General features: G+C 33.9%; 1 protein-coding gene across 1 annotated transcript; it reads left to right on the forward strand.

The window, feature by feature from the left end:
* Positions 1 to 1,097: 1,097 nt before the first annotated feature.
* Positions 1,098 to 9,941, forward strand: LOC113696511 (acetylajmalan esterase-like). Its single transcript, XM_072056068.1, has 4 exons — positions 1,098 to 1,311; positions 5,199 to 5,411; positions 9,025 to 9,449; positions 9,825 to 9,941. Exons 1-4 carry the CDS (start codon positions 1,098 to 1,100, stop codon positions 9,939 to 9,941), a joined length of 969 nt encoding a protein of 322 aa, XP_071912169.1.
* Positions 9,942 to 21,527: the final 11,586 nt, after the last annotated feature.

The raw sequence follows: 21,527 nt of genomic DNA on the forward strand, positions 1-21,527 counted from the left end.
CTTAGGCCTCTTTCTCTTGCTTCCAGAATTCACTTTCTCTTCAACCATATTCGTCTTAGGAGCATTGTCGATTTCTAGTTTTTGAAGTATTCTAGCCCCTTCTTCGATTCTAAGATGTTTCAAAACACTAGATAAAGTTAAAGTTTCAGAAGTGTGAAGCAACTTCTTTTGGTAATCATTCCATAATGATGGCAACTTAGCAATTATTGCACCAACTTGGAAAGATTCAGAAACTTCAACACCATAATCTTTAAGTTTAGAAACTATCACTTGAAGATTATGAATTTGGTCCATAAGAGAAAAAGAATCAACCAACTTGAACTCAAAATATTTCTTAATGAGAAACTCATCTGTGCCTTGCTTTTGGGTTGTATACTCTCGCTCAATTGCAGCCCAGATTTCCCTTGGATTTCGTACTTCTTGGAACATATCGTAGTAACTATCCGAGAGGGTGTTGAGAATGTGGCCTCGACAAATAATCTCGTCCTCTTCACGCTTTTGCCTTTGCTTTGTCACTTCCTCGGACTCACCCTCCGCTGGAGCAGGAATTTCCGGAAGATTCGGATTGAGAATGTAAGCCACCTTCAATGCAGTGAGGAAGAACACAAGTTTGTCCTTCCAACGGTTGAAGTTGGTTCCGGTTCCATCAAGTTTGTCCAACTTCACGAAATCTTGGTTCATAACTTTGATGGCACTCTCTTGTGTAGACTCTATTCTTGTCAACAATCAAACTTCAAGATTGAAAGAAAAATGATATAGAAGTACAAGACTGTATTGAGTCAAACCAGAAAAATTCAAGAGAGAATTTTATAGAAATAAGTTTACATAAATAGGGGTCAAAACTTGAAGAATTCAAGGCGTGTAATCACTTTCCTTGAAATTTGATTGCCCCCACTATCTTGCTAATCCGGTTTCTGGGCAAAAACTCTAGGATACAATGAATTCTAATTAGACAACCAAGTAGCAAGTTCTTGGATTTGTCTAGTCAAGAATAAAAATGCTTAAGTTAGTTTTCTAGTGTTCAACACATTAATTTATACACCCATAATATTCAGAAAATTGTTAGAAATTGTTCACATGTAACCTTTCAAAAGAACATGAAGTTTCACTGTGAAAAGGTGCTTCAAAAGGTGCAAACCTTTCCTATTTTGCAAACTACATTAACAGATTCTGCATCAGATACCGGCAATTTGATCCGAGTACCAAGAGTAGGTCCAACACTTGCAGCTGCTCATCCGCCTTATGGTGAAACTTTTCCGGGCAGGCCCACCGGTCGCTGGTCAGATGGTCGCCTGATTATAGACTATATTGGTAATTTTTTTTCAACCTTGCTACGTCCTTTAACTTTTCTTTCTTCCTTTTCTGGTAGAAATTCAGCAACTTTTGTTTCAAGGTGTAAAAGATGTAGTAGATCCGGGGCCTCACAAGTTCTATTTCACTCATTTCCATGATAAAATGGTCATTTTCACTTTATATTGCAACCTATTTACTCCCTATTCCAGCTCATAAACATTTTGGGACAAGTTTGTTTGAATTGAAACTTATGAGACTCATGAAATATGTAGTAGAAGATATCAAAAACAAGTAGCTTGGATGAAATAAGGGTGAATTACACATAATCCTATGTGATTTTTCATATTATCGCTTGACCGCTCTAAGGTTTTAAAATATTCATATAATCCTCTATGTAATTTTATATAAAGTGAAAAATGGTAGAAAGTTCCAATAATTACAGCAATTAAACTAAACACACTCAAAAAATGCGCGTGATAGAATTATAATATTCACTTAATATCCTCTATATATATTTTGTACAAATATCCATTTTACTCCTTTCTACTTTTTGTATTTATCTACATAATTCTCCTATGGTTTCCATACAACATACTCAAGTTGTTTTTTAATTTGATACTTAAATAAGGGCAATACTAATGTTTCAAACTAACGATGCTACGAAGGTAATTTTTAGTCAAAATTTTTACTTTACATGAAACTACGGGGGGTTATGTGAATATTACAAAATGTTAAAAGAGTTATATGACAATTTGTAAATATATAGGGAGTTATATGTAATTTAACTATAAAGGATCTACCTAATTTTGGTACTCTGCTGATGATATTCATAAATATATACATTCAAGTTTCTCGTGTAGGTCGGGCCCGCTCTGCCTGAGTGCTGTGGAATTAGTCGAGTGGTCCCGGATACTATGTTTTCAGAACCGGACCGGATATCGACTCGGTCGAGCTCAGGGGTCAGGGGTCAATGGGTTCAACCAGGTTCGATAGGGGTTGAACCGGATGACGTCATAAATAAAATTTATTTAAAAATTAAAATATTATATGTAAAATACTTAATAACATGTTAATATTAATAAAGGTATATTCATATATATTTGATGTTTCAAATATATTTAATAAGAAAATACAAATAAATTAGAGCAATCAAGTAGCAATTTATATTATTTAATAAGCATTAACAAGTTTAGAATTAAAATTATGGATTTAAATAACATCAAACTTTAAGACAACATTTATAAAGTATGAAATATTTAAGGTATGTTAATAATTTTTAACAACTTAAGGATCAAAACATCATATTAAAAATATTCTGACCTTTCAAAAAAAAAAAAAAAAGACGGGGTTCATTTTTCCGGTCAAACCAGGTCAAACCCGGGTTTTGACCTAGTTTGACCGAGTTTTTGATTTTCCGGTTTTTAGGATTAACTCGGACCGGTCAACTGGCCAGTTCTCGGTTCGAGGATTGTTTAAAAACAGAGCTCGGATACCCACAGTGTTGACAAAAAAAAAAAAAAAAGTTTCTCGTGCAGGCCAACAATAATATTAATGTTTGGCTGCCACCTTCAACTAAATTCTAGTGTGGCCCAAAAAAAAAAACAAAACAAAATGCTGATTTGACAGTATAACTGCCTTTGATTTGTTCTAAATTCAATCATTTTGCAATGAAATATCAATTACTAACGAGTGAAAGATGATACGCAACGGGTGAAAAGAGTGATGATTCGAGCCGGGTCCAAGCCGATATGGATAAGCATTACTTGTGGACAATGCCAACCTACTGTTTTCAAGCGTTCAAAGGGATAATTTCAGAAACCTCCATCTTATGCACAGTTTCACTTGTCTTTCCTCATTTTTTGAAAATCTCACATAAGTCTTGTGATAGAGAATTGGGATTCATAAATGACATGAAGTGCAGCAAAATAACTATTATATCCTCTTAATCTTTGGTGATATCAACTAAACAAGTTCTCATCTTCAAAGATAATTTTCAAATAATCAAGTCAAGTTTTATTTTCACAAACTTTTGTAAATATTTAAAATTTAAATTATTATCTTTAGTAAGAGAGATACTCCCTCCGTCCCACTTTAATAGTCTTGATTTTTTTTTCACACAGTTTAAGAAAAAGTAGTTAACTTTGTTGGAACAATCAATTTAGGTAACTATTTTCCTAAAATACCCTCACATTAATTAGAATACAACTTTATGAGAACTTGAATTGATAGTAAAAAAAGAATCAACTCTCATTAAATGGGGTAGGTTTATAGTAACAACAACTTACATTGAATAAGGGTATTTTAGAAAAGTTAAAATACAACTACATTCTTCAATTAGAAAGTGGACTACAATTTAGGACAGATGAAAAAAGAAAACAGGACTATCAAAGTGGGATGGAGGGAGTATAATTTTAGGAAATGATACCTAAAAGGGCCCATAGAATGTTCTAAAAAATAATTCTCACCCTTGATTTGGCTACAACTTTCCACAAGGGGAAAAAAATATTCTCCCTCTCTCTCACCAATTTCTAATTTTTTAATAAGAAACTTGTAAATTAGCACATAGGCCACAAAAAGCTCTCCAAATTTACCCATGTATTATTCTTGACTTTGTAGATAAATTTGACATAAATTCAATAATTAAATCTTCTAGAAATCACTCATACTTATCTCTAGTTTAACACCTTCTTAACGTTTTAACTTCAATTCATTATTAGTTACAAATAATGACCAATTCTAATAAACAAGTCGTACTTATCCTAATTCCAATGATTAGTTCCTTGTCCACTTTTAAACTTTAGAATTAATTCTACCTAATTAATTCCTAGACTAAATATATAATTCATTAATCAATTCCTAAATTTAGTCTTTTCATTACTTAGCAAATGATCATGTGATTTTAGTTTTTATATTTTTAGAAGAAAAACTCTTTAATAATACACTCTAGTTATGGAACCTACGCAATTGAAAGAAAATGTACCAATAACATCATTTTTTTTCCCTAAAATGAAATTAGTATTTGAAAAAAAATCTCAATTTTATATACCTAAATAAAAGTAAAAAAAAAATATATGGGGTGCCATATCTAGACTTTTGCTTTTGGTCGTCTCCAAATTTTAATTCACTTAAAAATTTCTTAATTATTCTCTTGGATTGAAGGATTTGATGAAGGGTTTGAAATCCTTTCAAATTCATCTAAGTTGTTTAAATTACTTAAGAGGTATTTGGCTGTATAATTCACCAATTATTTAAATACATTTAAGCACTAAAACAATTGTGTATTAGAGAACCAATTACCTCCCAAATAATCTAAATTAGTTTGGATTGAGGAATTTGATGAAGGATTTGAAATCCAACCAAATTACTTAATAAATATTTGGATTTGTAATTCACCAATTATCAAAATACGTTTTAAATACTAGTATAATTAGTAATTTACAAATTTAAATACCTCCAAAGTAGTTTAAACAACTAGAGGGATTTAAAAAAATTCAGATCTTTCATCAAATCCCTCAATACAAATGTAGTGAACAATTTGAGAGGATTTCAAATTTTTGTCAAATCCCTCATTCCAAATGCAATCTAAGACAAATTGCTGCAACATATAAAAAGGGCAATTATGGTACCAAAAAAAACTAAATAAAGGAGGCATGTGAGATTTTCAAAAGTGGAGGGGAGGCAAGTGGTACTATTAGAAACCTCAGGGTAGGTTTCTCAAATTATCCCATGTTCAAATCCAAAAGGACGAGGAATTCGTACCTTTTAAACCTGTAATTTTCTTTTCTAATTGTTCTTTGGAGTATGAAACCTACAAATTCAGCCAATGAAAGGATTAATTAATTAGGAGAAGCCAATTCGGCAACTGATTTTGCATGATTATAACAGTTGCCTATGATGATTGGCAGCTATGGAACTTGGCCTTCCATTACTTAATCCTAATCTGAATAGCAATGCTTCCTTCAACAACGGTGTCAATTTTTCAGTCGCTGGCGCAACGGCCCTTAACACGTCTTTCCTTGCAGCAAGAGGCGTTTTTGTACCAGCAATATTTACTCCCCTCAGCGGTCAGCTTGATTGGCTTCGCCGCTACCTTCATTCCCTCTGTTCAACTCCATCTGGTACCTAAATGATTAATATGCTCATCGTTGTAAGAATATCCAATCTTCTAAATTCTATTCTATTATTTGGAGGATTTTACTTATCATGGCTTTTTTCAGAATGTTCAAATAGGCTTAAGACAGACCAGGGGCAGGAACGGTTGCTGACAGTTATGTGCATTTTGTACACGGCGTAACTTTTTTTGCACATGGTGTAACTTACTTTCAACAACGTGTAATTTTAGAACAAAATTTTGTGGATCCCACACATCTTATTAAAATCGAGATACAAGATGAAATCTGGACCGTACAATTTTTTTGACCAAATCTTGGCCGTGAACTGCTAGGAACGGTTGCAGCTTCCGGCTTAAGACTGCTCTTATTATGCTTGGCGATATTGGCAATAATGACATCGACTTCGGGTTAAGCCAGAACAAAACCCTTGAAGAAATTCAAGCTTATGTACCAAAGCAATTGCCAATGCATCAAGAGTACGTTTTCGATTAATGAATTTCTTTATTTGACACATTTGCCTAGTTTACCAAATCTACAAAAGATTACACTTGACATATTGTAAAATCAATTGCGGGTTGGTGATGAGGTGGACTGACAACTCAGCAACTTGTAGTAAATACAGTCCAATTTGGTTTGAGAAATTTTATATCAGACCAATCAATGAAAATACCTATTTAGTATGCCTAGTAGTTGGTCCAAATTCAATGAAAAAATTTTACATCGATACATAAAGACTCCAATTACTAATTCACATGTTAAATGAGGTTCACTTGACATGTTAAATAGAATCAAGTGGATAACGTGGAATTTTTCTATTGATTTTGGAACAACTAATATACTTGCTAAGTAATTTTCAAATAATTGTTTTGACATAAAATTTTCGACATTGATCAACATGTCAATTCTCCAATACTTAAGTTAGACAATCTTATGGGAAGGATTCTCCCATTTATTTTTAAGATTAAGAATGAGACACCTCTTGTGCGCATGAGATAGGGTTTATAGGCTAATTCCTTATATTATAGCTGAAAAAGAAGGTCCATGGATTGTTGCTCTGATACGTTGGTCTTCCCATACTTTACCAGCCAAGTTCACTAAGCACGGTAGACAGCATTTTTTAAAGAAACTCTAACACTGCCATGCTGAGTCAGCACGATAGCGTCAGTCAAATTTATAAAAAAAAAAGCTGCATAGTTGTTTGCAGAGCTTGTCCTTGTTTTGCAGGCATAGGATATGATAAGAAACACAAGCCTTCCTCCCCATCCATTAGGACTGCAAACGAATCGAGTCGCTCGCGCGTGGCTCGAATCAAGTTCGAGTCGAAATTGAGCTCAAAATATTAACCTCGTTAGGTTCGCGAGCTCGAGTATATATATATAATATTTTTTATTTTTTTATTTTAAGTATATATATATTTTATTTTAAGTATATATATATTTTTATTTTCTTATTTTAATAATAAAATTACATATATATTTTTAATATTTTATTATTTATTAAGAAAAAAATTATTTTATTTATTTTTTAAAAAATAAAATAATTATTTTTTTTTCGAGCTCGAGCTCGAGCGTTAAATTGCCGGCTCGTCGAGCTCGAGTTCGAGTTCGAGTTTGGTAAAATTTAGTCAAGGCTCGGCTTGATTAGCCCAAAGCTCGGCTCGACTCGACTCGACTCGTTTGCAGGCCTACTATAACACTTTTTTTTAAGATGTGAGATAAAAAGATGATTAAAAAAATATGTAAAAGAAATATTCACAAAAAATGTAAAAATTTTCCACAAAAATTAACAATCCAAATAAGGACTAAGCCATTGGATAAGTATTAGAAGTCAATGCATGTTAGCTCGCTTAATAAGAAATGACAACATTCTTTGAGAAATTGCGTATTTAAATTTTGTTATTGAGGATGTGAAAAATGTGTTGATGGATAATATATAAATATTCAAACGATTTTTGCAAAATAAAAAAGGAATAAGTATTGATAACGTTTCATGTACAATACAAAATATTCAAGCAATAAATTAAACTCTTGCATCACAGGACTAGAAAAATAGAATTTATTTGTTTGTTTGGGAATCTAGTTTAGTAGAAAAAAAATTTTGGGAATAGCCTAGCCCCATTTTTTGCCCAATTCCCAGCTCCTAGATTCCATACACATGTTGCCCATTCTTTTCAATTTAGCAATTGGGAAGCGTTTGCACAAGCTTTGGCAAATGGGAAGATTGCCTGGCGTACTTAGCCTTTACCTTTTCCTAAAAAAAAGGAAAAAAAACTTAAGGCTGCCGTGCTTTGTAACCATGGCATGCCTGGTTGTTGTCAAGAACAAAGCACGGCAGCCTGGCTGTTGCAATTCTTGGCCAACTATTGGCCATTTCAGCAAAAAAAAAGTGTGAGACACCTGCCGTGCTTAGTCAGCACGGTAGGTATAGTTTGAGAACATACATTTATCAGAATAATATTTTACTTATTTTTTTAGCTATAATTTAAAGTATTAGCCGGGTTTATATGTGCAAATGATTAGCAATGTGTAATATTTTTCTTCTTGTGGTATACAGTATGATAACATGCAAGACCTAACTCATGCGTGCAGGTACGAGGAGACTTGTAGGTACATGCGCGCATGAGTTAGGTGTCAACAAAGTTCCTCTTCTTTTGCCTAGCTAGCACCTAGTGACTGAGCCAGGATATTTTTCTTGAGGGTTAAAATTTTTTTTAATAAAATTATTTTAATTTGTTATATTTAAAATAATTTTTATCTATTTAAATATACAACATAAAAAATATCAAAAATTAACTTTGATTATAAAGATATGTCTATTTCATAAATATGCATCATAACTATAACAAAAATTATGACAAGAAATAAATTTTGATTAAATATCTTATAATATCACAAACCATTCAAGTTGCACATTATGAGAAAATGCTCTAATATGTCGCTTGTGCAATACACACACATATAGCTATGCAATACAAATATAACTATTTTCAATTAAAAAAGATAAAACTTATGTTAACATACCTTGAAATTTCAACCTCTTTTCTTAAAAGTAAATTGAGCTTTATGTTGTTTTATAGAAGTAAATTTATCTATGATCGAATCAGTGCTAAATTTTTCAACAACTTTCTTTTCTATATACATAATTAGGCAATCATTCAAAAAATTATCTTCTATCTCGTTTCGGAACTTTGTCTTGATTGTCTTTATAATTGAAAATACCCATTCTGTAGTTGCAGTTGGCACAAGAAGAGTCAAAATGAGTCTAATCAATTGGGTTAAATTATATATTTGTATATGAGCTAATAAAGTAAATATTTTTGTTTTAACTCATTGATAATTATGAATTGAATCTTTTTATTATAATATATCAAATTAGGTCAATTTACTATGGATCATCAATTATATGTTTACTTTGTTGAAAGTTAAATAACTTGCACAATAAAAAATAAATAACTTTTTTCTGAAGAAAAAATTAATTTAAAAGTGGCTAATTCGCACACACATACACACACACATATATAAACTCTTATAATATAAAATAAAATTGTAAAAAACTAGGGAGGTCAACTTTGTTTTGTACATATATTTACAAACTATGAATTAAAATTTTCAAAACTTAGGGGACGCTCAGTCCCCGTTGGCTCTGTCATTGCTAGCACCTTACACCTGGCCCTGGCATATCATGCTGAGAGGTTATGTCTACCTAGTGTCACATACTCCACATATATTTCCCCGTACATATGATTTATCGTTCTATTTCTGTATATGTGGTGCAATACAGGAGATAATACGGCTTGGTGCGACAAAAATTGTAGTTCCTGGAGCATTTCCTCTGGGGTGCCTCCCTAGCAACTTGGTTTTATTCCCTAACGATGCCAAGGATGGTCAGGGCTGCTTGAGGAACATAAATGAGCTCTCCATATACTTCAATAATCTTCTCAAAAAGGCTTTGAATTTGCTCAGGTTGGAATTTCCAAGTGTAATCATCATCTATGCTGATTATTACACTGCCTTCGAATATTTTCTTGCAATGGACCCGCCCTTGGTGAGAAACCTTATTTAGATTGCCATTTTCTACTAAAAAACTTTTTACGTTTTTCGTGAAAATATTTCTTAATCAACTTTTACTTTACATATATTACATCATTACAATATATTTTTTCTACAAAAACTCAAAAAAGTAGCAATGCAAATGGGCTTAGATTCATTTCAATTTCAATATTAAAAAGATTTGATTTAGGTTCTTAATTGCACTGTATACATGGAACCTAAAAGAATGCAAATAGAACAGACTTTTTTAAATGATTTTTTTCTTTGTCCAGAGTGACTCTAAACCTCACAACAAATAGAGCAGATTTTAATGAGATTGATTTTTCTTGCTTGCCCATGTAAAGGTTTCGATTGAACAACGTTATTAAAGGCTTGTTGTGGAATTGGAGGCCAGTATAACTTTGATAGGAATAGGTCTTGTGGATCTGCCGGAGTGCCGGTTTGCCCTGATCCACGTCAGTATATTCAGTGGGATGGTGACCGCTAAGGATGGCAGTACCTGCAGGGATAGAAATGGGGCGGGGGCAAAATATTTTCCCCCGCCTTAAAATGGGGCGGGGGTGGGGAAACATACACCCGTCCCATCCCCAGCCCCGTCCCCTGCATACAATAAAATATATATATATATAATACAATTCTAAATTTTCTAAATTTGCATCGTTACTTACAAGTACAACGCTAGTCAGTGTCAACGGCCGTCGCAACAACTGAAGAAATTTCTTGAACTACTGTTGATTTGTTTCTAACGCCCGCCCTCCTCCCCCCGCCAAAGACTAAGCTATCCAATTCCAACCTATTTTGTTCCTAACCCTTTTTTATTTCGATCAGTTCCCTTCCTCCGCACTGAATGTAACTTGACTTGTTATACTTTACTTCCATCTTGACAGCTTTTTAATCTTATTTAACATTGTTCACAATTATATTATTGTAAATAAATGTTTATGATAAATTGATTTTCCTCGCGGGGGAAACTGGGCGGGGGGTGGGGGGCAAGGGGCGGGGGACGAGGGAAGTTATTTCCCCCACCCCCACCCCATTGCCACCCCTAGTGACCACTTGACTCAAGAGGCTCATCGCCGCATCTCAGAATTTCTCATTCCCCAAATCCTTGCAAAACTTCATTCTTCTCAAGAAAGGGGATAATTTCAGAAACCTCCCCTGAGGTTAGGCTTAATCTCACCTAGCCCCACGGTGATATCAAAATTAGTACTTAGCTCCCTTTGATTGATATTTTGTGTAAATCTGTTAACCCCTGAGGTATAATTTACCAATAAATAATTCAGTTTACATGAGAGAGAAGAATTTACTTTCATATATACCCTTATGATGTCCCTTATATGAAAAAATTACCACAATTAGTAGAAAACACAAAGAATAAAAAAATGAGGGGGTGTAAGTGAAATAAGGCAAAATTTTAGTTTCAGGTTGCATAAGTTAAATTGTGAAGTAGCCGTTACTGCAACAACTACTTTCCTCTATCAAATTGTAGTATAAAGGCAAGAACAAAAGAGCAAAAAAACCACATAGGTCTATTAGCTTTCTTGAAGATTGAAATAGAAAATTGGGAAAAGAACTTGATGCATGTTTCATGGCAAGTTCCACCATAGGAGGGCTGTCATATAATTCTCTAACATCTTTTACTATCAGGAATCGATATTATGGTTACAATAGGAAGGCGACAATAAGGATTTCGGAAAGTGAAAGAAATCCGAACAAGCAATATTTGTGCTGCTCTAGAAGCAATTATTTCTAGTGGTATAAAGGCAATGAAACTGATGAGGTTTCTAGCCAATGCTGACAAGTCGATTCAACAATCAATAATGGAAGATGTGTGCAAAATGGAAGGCTGGAGCAACCAAATTCCTGGTTCACTATATTACTGATGATAAATTTTGTTCTCCTGACTATATATGTTTTCATTCTCATTTTTCAAGCAATTAGATAGGACTATGAAATGTAGGATTATCCATGTAGGACAAAAATGCAGCAGCAGGGTGTAATTAATTAGATTCTAATGCCTGAGAACACTAAGTGACTCATTATGTGAAAAACTGCATACCTATGGCCTGCCAATACTTTTATTTTAATACAAATTCAGTATAACAGCAAGGTTGTGACAAAGAAGACTTGTTTATAGTTGGTAATGAAGCAATGTATATATGTTTCCTCACGTATACATCATATATCCATAATGAGCCAAAAAATAGTACATACAACACGTCCATTATAAAAGCAATAAAAAGATCAATTTTGCTGTCCAAGAGCACAAGCCAACCTCTTTGTTCAATTAGTTAATAGAAAACAAAGTGCAAGTTCAAACACCACAAACAATCAGATAAGAACCAACTATAATAGAAGAATACTGCTAAAGATAACCTTGTCATTATAGCCTTGTTATCAAAGTATCAAGGATATATTACACAGTCTAATAAGTAGCAATCCATGACAAAAGCAAATAGCCATCTTTTAACCACTTAAAAGATGGATAGGATTGCAGATTATGACTGAACTTTACAACAATATTAGGTCACATTGCAATCCAGTTTAGTCTATAACACCATCTACAACTAGTTGTTTAGACGGTGAATATTGCAATGTCAACAAGCCACACAGTCAGATGTACTTGCATGTACAAAAGATACAAGTGGTGCAAGAAATTTACAGTAATATCATAGTGCAACACTTAGACAAAAGCTAGAACCTGAATTTACCATATAATTACTACTACTTTCCTCTACTAATAAGTAGAGGAAACAACACTACTTAGAACCTTAAACTGAAGCTATTGCTTAACTCTCAGAGGCCACAGCTGTAGCAGTCTTAATGCTCATGGAAGTTTCAGATTGTGATCCTCCAGTGGGAATAGCTCTAAAACCTATCACAGCTTGATTTCCTAATGGATATGGTGCATTTGCACGGCTTTGTGCATTGTCATTTGATGCAGCTGTCTTATTTTTCTTTACAGGTCTTCCTCTCTGAAATGAGTATACGAACCACTTAGATGTTAGGTATATTGTAAAACACTCAAATGTTAGAATCAAAACTGTGCTTGCCTTTTTGGTTGCATCACTGAAATGTATATTCAGTGAAATTGGTTGACTAGGAGGACTGGGATTACTTCATTGACTTGATACAGAAATTGGCACACTTCCTTGTGCAAGCTCCTGTTGAAATTTGTCACACACAAATCACTTAACATTCAGATGAGGCATGTCAAAGACTCAAACATATTGAATGACAGTTGCAACATTTATTACCCAAACTCTAGCTCCTGATAAGTCTGTGTTAGCTGTGCCTCTTCCTAATTTTCCTCTCCTAGTAGCAGTCTACAATGAATATTAGTGTTTTAGTTATAATTCATACATGTCAAAGCGCATATTACATTAATATGTTATACCTGATTCTGATGCTGGAATTTGCAGTCACATGCTCTCCTTTGCATGTCCTTTTGTTATGACCAAATTGTAGACACTTAGAACATTTAAGAGTAGCTCATCTTCTTGTTGAAGAGTGAGAAGTAGCTTCATCAGGACCCATTCTTTGATTTCTTCTTACTCTACCTAGTACCCTTTTAATGATTGGTAGCTCAAGTGTTGCAGGGGTCATTTCTTCCATTGGAGGCCAATTTTTCTCATGGGGATTAGGCGTGACCATTGATGAGTTTGTGTTCTTGTACTTCCTAGAGCCAAATGCTGCATCACAGTAGTTGTCTAAGTTATCCCTCCTATACATTATTTCCAGTGCAGTATGCTTGCATGGCATTCCAGTGATTTGAAAGGCCCCACAATCACATGTTCTCTCTTGTAGTTTAACTATGTATGTCCTGCCTAGATCAAACACTTCAAAGATGAACTCACCAGCCATCATCGAGCTTTTTCAACAGTGTCTTTCAGTTTCTTCAGCATTTTTGAGGTAACATTTTGGACCATGTGCGTGCTCTTTCATACCTCTTATGAAGTTTCTTCATTACCTTGCTTCTCAACCCATCAACAAGTGTCAATATAGGTGCTCCACTGAGTTTTTCAACCCAAAAATTAAATGATTCAGTGAAGTTGTTTGTGACATGGTCACATTTGATTTGGAGAGAGAAGGCATGTCTTGCCCAACTTGACTTTGAAATCTGGTTCAAGCACCTTTAAACTTCAATGTTTAAGTTTTGAATCCTTTCCATGGCCTCATTGTACCCCACTAAATCAAAACTTTTTGATGCTTACCAAAAATAGGTTCTAAGAAGTAAATCAGGGAATCGAATCTTGAAATTGTTATATATGTGCCAACAGCAATTATTAGGTTTGAATTTTATCCCACCAACTGTTTTATGGGATAAAACCCAAGCCCAATAGCAATATCTTGCTTCTGTAGATAGTACTTGTTCTTCATAAGCAATGTTCAATTCCTACTAACAAAGCCATCAATGAGTTACTACATGTTGATTGTTAATGTAAGTAATAAAATAAAGATAGAATATGATGACAAAATATTCAATGTACCTTCTGCCTATCACTCATGAAAGTCAATGGGATATCATTGCCAAAAGATAAAAAATGCTCATGAAAATAATAGAAAAATCAGCTCCAACTCTCTTTGTTCTCGCATTCAATAACTGCATAAGCAATAGGAAGGACGTTGTTGTTTCCATCTAATGTCACAGCTGTCAAGAAAACACCACTAAACATTCTTTCAGATGACAACCATCAAAGCCTACAAAGAGCCTACAACCAGCCAAGAAACCATCCTTTTGTGCCTTGAAACTGATGAACATTCTAACAAACCTTGGTTCTATTAATAAACTAAGCCTATCATAGTGGACTTTTACAATACTTTCAGGGTTGTTTTGCCTAACTAACTCAGCATATTTTGGCAGTTTGCTATCGGATTTTTCATGTAATCCTTGAAGAATCTCTAAAGCTCTCTTTTTTGCTCTATACACTTGGTTTTTACTTGGTTTAATACCAAATTTCAGCATCTCTGCAGTTACTCCCTCAGTTGTCATATGAGGATACTCTCTCAATACATCAGCTAATTTCACTGCAATCCAATCAGAGATTACTTCATTATTCTTTTTATTCATTACACATGTGTGCTCAGGATTGTAAGATTTCATCATGAAAGTGATAAAGTCAGCAATTGGAATGCATGTATTCTCTAATTGCAACCTTGTGCACCACATTTGGCAGTCATTCTGATTTTTTCATTCTTCAATCTCACTAATGGAAAGTCTTTTTATATGACGTAATCTTTTAGAACAACCCTAAAGCCATCAAGATCAATAAAAAGCATCCCCTTCTCAAATTCGATTTCATCTCTGGGATTATAAGTTCACATTTTGGACTTCATTACAGCTTTCATATAATCTAGTTCTTTATCAGATTCAGTATCAATCACAACACCTCTATCTTCATTTTCTAAAATCTGAAAAGCCTGCATCACTATTATTTTCAAAACAAAGTGAAGCATCATCATCATCTTGAATGTCATGCAACTTATTCTTCAAATGATATGTCCAAGAGTCATAAGAACTTGAATCATAGTACCCATATTCCCTATATTCATTCCTACTGCTAACCATGTCATCCAAATGTACCACTGCATTATCTTGTATTCCCAAGTTCTCTTGGTCAGCCCCATGATTATTTCCTTCTATGTTGTTAACTTCTGGAGGGGGAAATATATTTATGTCCAACTAGTGAAGGTTAATAATTAGGTCATTTTCATGTAGTTTGAACATTTCCAACACTGACTTATCATCAATGACATCCAAGAAACCCAAATCTCTAGAGATTACACACCATATATGCAGTAGCATATTTAGATTCCCAGGAAATTGATTTAATGCCTTTTCAGCAACATCATTAAGGAGTTCAATATAAGAGTACTTATCAGGGTTGACATTAGAAATTCTACATTTTCTATCCATATAATGGATAACAATATCATGTGTGATGATAAATCCCATCCTACATTTAATACAAATGTTCAGATTTTGTGAAATGCAAGCATGTACAATAAGTCAAGCATATCATAAACAAGTATTGCACTGACTTTAGCACATAAACATAACATTATAGAGGTTGCATATACAGCAGCAAACATAACTTTGTCTGATATTTTTCTAGAGTTTTCAGACAAGTAACATCCTAGTAACCAAACTCCTAATAACATATATCATCTTAAGCAAAAGATTGACATTTGGATCAGTCTGCAATCAGGAAGTTTACTCTTATTGATAACACAAATGACACAAACATAGAGATGGATTTTGTAACTGATTTTTCTACTAGAGGATGGGTGTATACAACAAGCAGATGTTTGAACAATCTCACGGGTTGATCATGTATGATATTAAAGAGTTCAATCACTATGTGTAAGGTTGCAGTGTTCTTGGTTCGAACAGAGAGCAAGAAGCAGCAAGTGAAGTTTCAACTCCAACACCTCTGCACTTCCCTTTTGATATGTCATTCTTATGGTTCCAAAATTTCCCGCTGATAATTGCTACAATACCAAAAATTGGCGCCAATCACCAATTTCTTGTGACTATTTACACACTTTGTTTCGTAGTTTTTTCCCCATTATTCCAATTCATTTTATCATGATAATTTGCAAGGTAATTTCATCATTTAACTCTAATTGATAGAGATATTTTGTCCCCTCGATATGACAAGGGAGTTAAGTGCTAATTTTGAAACCACATGGGTGCTAGGTGAGATTAGGCCTAACCTTAGGGGAGGTTTCTGAAATTATCCCCAGGAAAGAACCTTCATGCCCTTCTCAAAATGAAAAGTAAAGAATAAAAGGAGACGAAGCTGCAGAAGAAACAGATAATAATAATATGTATAGAAAGGGATATATGCATGAATAAATGAAAAATGTATGCCTAAAATATATGACTTCTTCTAGTATTTTATTAACCCAAGGATAATTACAAAATTGTTCTAAGAGTAAATCACAGAATTTAGAGTCCCAAAATTTTGATTCTATAACTTGTGTTAATCTATGGACAAAGAGGGGAGATATAATAATCCCTTGAACCTTAAGAAAAAAGAAATTGCATTTTTTTTCCAAAGTGGTAGTGCCACAGTAATCAGTTTCCAAATAGATAATAGTCTATGGACAAAGAGGGGAGAGATAATGTCACAACAATCAATTTTTGCATTTTTTTTTCCAAGTGATGACTGATCAACTTTGCAAAATAAATGCCTAAGTTAGACTATTCAATTCTCCTATTAGGAAATTGGTTGTCTCTTTTTTTTGCTTGACACGATAAATCTACACTACTATTCTATACTAAGGGAAGGGGGACTTGAAGAGATCCAAGGACAATCCGAATGGGACTGAATCACACCGGCCCAGACGGATCTATATTAGTCTATACTAAGGGGATGGGGATCTGGAAAGGCCTAAGAACAATTCGGAGGGGGCTGAATCACCACCAGTCCAAATGGGGTACGTAGGCACCCACTAACAACATTTTCGGGAAACCTGAATTTTTAGAATGTAGGTAAGAAAATTTGATCTCTTGATATACACCCAAGAAGAGCTTTAAATCTCTCTTGGTGGCCAACTACTCCTAGGTTAATTCGTTGCCTATTGTAAAAGCTGAAAAAACAATTGTACCAAACTGATGTGGCTTAGGAGATCATGTCAGCAAGGCAGTCCAAACTAGCCTAAAGACCTGCAAAGGAAGAAGAGGATTGGGACTGACTCTCCCAAATCACTCTGATGCTCAAGTTAATTCTGAATTATAAAAGCCGTTTGAGGTTGCAGTAGTTTATTGAGAAGTATTTTCCCAATTGGGCTTTTAATAAAAGTATTTATTTAAGTATTTAAATTCTTTTAAGTATACTATTTGGAGATATAATTTAATAAGTATTTATAGTATTGAATAATGCATGATTTGAAAAATTTTAAATGTATTTATCTCTTTATTTAGTTTATAATATAGGATAAAATGATTAAATTTAATATTTTATTTTAAATCACAAAAGTTACTCTAAAAGTATCTAATTTGAGCTTTTGCTAAAAGTGCTCTTAACACAAAAAATTTCGCTCCTAATTTTATGAGATGATATTCACCAAATGCTTTAAAAGTACTTTTAACACCTAAAAGTTTTTTTTTTTTTTACCAAAATCATTGCAACCCCAAATGTGGTCTAGGAATGAGATAAATTTATAATGTAGATCCTACTGAATGTACCTTTTATGAGTCCATGCTCAGTATTGATAGAGTTCTTTTAGATAACTAACAAAGAGTTAGGATTTATCTCTTTGTGTTGGATAATAATCAACCTAATAATTTCCTTATTATCCGATAGTTATGGATAATACTCCTGAGAAGGATACTCATCAAGGGAGCTTATCCTAGGTAATCCGAAGATTAACAGTTACCTACAACGTTTTGAGCCTTCGGCCATAATTAAATAATATAAATAGTTAGGGAAATTATATTTACAGATGTAAATATAATTAGACGTAAATAGTCAGGGAAATTATATAAATAATTTTAGAAAATACATATATTAGTTACTTATCATAATTTATGATATTAAAAAAAATTTCTTAGAAAACACCAGTATATTTTTAAACACTGCTATTATGTCTATGTAAAATATTGGTATTATTCAACTGTTAAATATTAGTAAAATTAATCTATTTTAGTAATAGATTTCTTATCACAAAAAAATAAAATTATATATTTATACTTTTTTTTCTTTTTTTCCTTGTCAATTATTCTGTTTGATGTTTAAATATATACCGGTATTTTTATGATAATATTTAAATATCTTGAATTATCATAATAAACTTTAAAAAAAAATTTAGAAAAAATAATTTATGTGATTCTTATATTATATGCCTCTGCAATTGTATTACCATTTTTGAACACTACTATGTCGTTTAGCAGAAAAAATATGATAAAACCATTCTCTAAGGATAAAACTATAAAACAACACGTATCCAAGGGTGTGATTGTCTTTTCTCATCTCTCATACACAAAAATTTCATTCCACATGTTTGACCGTATGTGTGCAGGAGGCAATTTGTACAATTTCTAATCAAAGGAGATACTTTGCTACTCAACTCACATTACAGGGGGCAACTTGCTATTAAACCTTTTTTGAGGTAAATTGTAGTGCCTTCTAATGTCTCAATCTTTACACATTTTATCATTTTTTACACAATATTTTCCTTTTCGTTTGTATCCTTTATAGTTAATCAAAGTCTAAATTTCTTTTTAAAAGGATTAGAATTTAAAATTCTACTTATTAACTAGTCATTCAAATTTGTATCATTTAGTTAACAAGATTAATTTGTGCAAGGGTAAATGGAACTAGTAGCTTGAAACTGATTAGGTGTTTTCTACTCCACTATTCTCCACTAGACCTGTAATGACCAGTAAGCCAAAGCTAATGCTAGATTATGTTGAATCTAGGAAAGATTTTGATAGCAAGAATCAGTGGTTTTTTTCAATTAATTGATGGACGACTAAAGAAATGAACTGCATTTGAATCAAATTGAAAATTGAAGGGGGTTAAGTGTGACAATCAAAAGAACTGCAGAGCAAAGTTAGGAGGATTTAGTCTATACTAGCCAACATTATGTTCACATCTTCATTGCATTTTGTCCAAGATAAGGGTTTGGAACATAGAGACTCTAAAAATGTTTGGAGGACGGTTTAGTGCAATTAATAAACATAATAGAATTATGATCGAAACTTCCGTGTTTCTTCTAACACCCCGCCAGTACCTCCACTGAGACACCCCAAGTTGCAAGCAGCATCTCACTTTGGAAAAGCTTCAATTGTCTGTCATAATTGTTGAACCAATCTGCAAATTCCGGCAGAAAGTTTTACTGTTAATGTGCTATCATCGGTCATACTATTGAAAAATGCCAGAGAGAAAAAAAACTGTGCCTATCGAGTGCAAGAATGCCAAGTCAAACCATATGCGATCATAAGCGCTTTGTGCTAGCAAACATCTTTCCTACAAGAATGAAAAACGGTTAACGGCTACTGATGCAGATCAAATGTAACTGCTGCTGATCTATAGACTGAACTGGCTTGACTTCTGTGCGGGGTGAAGAATCCTCCTCCATGTCAAGTGCACCATAACTGGTAATAAGCAAGAAATTTACCTGATTTTCCGTGTAAGAAGATTTGCCTTTGTCATGTGCTGTCTTTTTGTGATTTTCAAAGTTGCACGATAACCAACTGGCATCCCCTCTTTCCATGCTCAACACTCATCCTCCAGAAGTTGGAATCCATTAGGATAATCATGCTGTAGTTTCCATTTATACTAGGGATTGGCTCTCTTGCCGTGTTTCCCTAGAATCATAAATGGGATTGTATGTTCACTCTTCTTGATTGGCCGCCCCTTACAAGTTCATATAGAGGAATTCTAATACGAAATCAATGAGAATGAAATACCCGGAGGTTTTGGTGGTAAAAACCACTGTCAAGCGTCAAAAATGTAACCAAATCTTTTCAAGCCAGATACTTGCTCAACAACCTTTCACATATCAATTTTGGACCGATCCTTCAAATGAATAAGCACCCGCATCCTCCCACTTTTGTTCCAAGAATAGATTGATTAAGTACAAGATTTAATGTGACTTCTGCAGCATGTGTTAAGATGGCCTGCCAGTATTTGAATGTGCAGTACCCTGTAGTTTCAGAGACTGCTGTCCACATATTGAAGTAAATAGTCTTCAACTACTTGTAGATCCATCCCAGATGTCTTTATTGTTTCACTTTGGTTTTTTTTTTCTTACCAAATATTCCTTGCCCATCCCCCACCTCTCAGTAATTTTTTAACTCAAACAGACATGCCTGGATTGATAAACATACTGATTGCACTGAGTACATGTCCAACAGGAATGAGGCTACCTGAACAGAGTATCAGTCTAATTTTTTGGGTCAAATAACAGAGTATCAGTCAGGTACCACTTGAAAGATAATTGCCACACGCTTCAGGTGCATGCTCTGCAATCTGCAAGACTATTGCATCCAAAGAAGGGGTTATCCCGAAAATGAAATCAACTTTTAGGTTCAACTGAGGAATCACAGACAGCATTTCCAATATTGCATTAGTTGTCTAATAAGTTATAATTACAATGAAAACAAAATGAAACAACTGATAATCAGAATCACAGTATAGCATAAAGAAGATTTCCTCATAATAAAATGCTGCACAATGCCACAATAAAACACAACGATTCCATCTGGATCACATTGTGTGGACACAAACAGACAAAATGCATTTTGTGTGGTGAGCATTGCAAGTCTGAGGTGAACAGGTTGGATTAGCTAGCTTACGCAGGACTAAAATGGGCTCTTACTTGTTTAAAGAGTTTCAGAAGAAGATTACTTAGAAGATTGGAAGAAATTTAACTAGTACTATCATCATCTTCCAGAAAGAAGCGTCAATTCCCGAAAGCTGCCACTCTAATTGCAACAAATTTGGCATTTCCATGGCAATAAATACCATAACGTCAAGTTTCTGCTCTACAGAAGTCAGTCTATGTGAAAATCTCTACGAAATCAATTTACGGATAAAACCAATGCAAACAGTTGAACAAGCAGTTTTGCTCTGAGATGCATTTTGACCACAATAGCTGGAACAAGTTCTCCCGATGTCCAAGCAAGATGGAAACTTTAGTTTGGTGTCCATGCATGATGGCACAGCATGGCATTCACTGTTCTTGTTTTTATTACCTTTCAATAACAACAGCAGACTCGGGAATGCAATCAACCTGCATTCTTTTATGCCTTCATGCTAAATTTACTTCTTTAAGTTTCACCTCTAAACTCAAGATATCAGCAAATCCAATGATTCTCAGCCAGATTTATGGAAAACCCAGTTGAAGCTCACATTCAAATACCAGAATCACAAGATTAAAAATTTCAAATGATTAACAGCAGCAAGTTCAGAATATAGATGGTTGAGCCTGCTATTAGATTCTCCAATCAACAAGATCGTAGGACCAATATCACCAGCTCACATATAGAGAGCTACAACTACCACTAGTACTACCAGCAAAACAAGAGAGTGTGGGTTCAAACTCCATGTATTGATGTTGT

The sequence above is a fragment of the Coffea arabica genome, chromosome 6e, assembly GCF_036785885.1.
Source record: "Coffea arabica cultivar ET-39 chromosome 6e, Coffea Arabica ET-39 HiFi, whole genome shotgun sequence".
Taxonomy (NCBI): Eukaryota; Viridiplantae; Streptophyta; class Magnoliopsida; order Gentianales; family Rubiaceae; genus Coffea; species Coffea arabica.

Excerpts from the sequence above, each read along its gene's own strand:
- LOC113696511 (XM_072056068.1), top strand. The coding sequence starts at position 1,098 with ATGAAGTTTCACTGTGAAAAGGTGCTTCAAAAGGTGCAAACCTTTCCT. Across the intron at positions 5,412-9,024 it reads CCTCTGTTCAACTCCATCTG|GGGACGCTCAGTCCCCGTTG; the intron begins GTACCTAAATGA and ends TTCAAAACTTAG. Across the intron at positions 9,450-9,824 it reads TTGCAATGGACCCGCCCTTG|GCTTGTTGTGGAATTGGAGG; the intron begins GTGAGAAACCTT and ends ACGTTATTAAAG.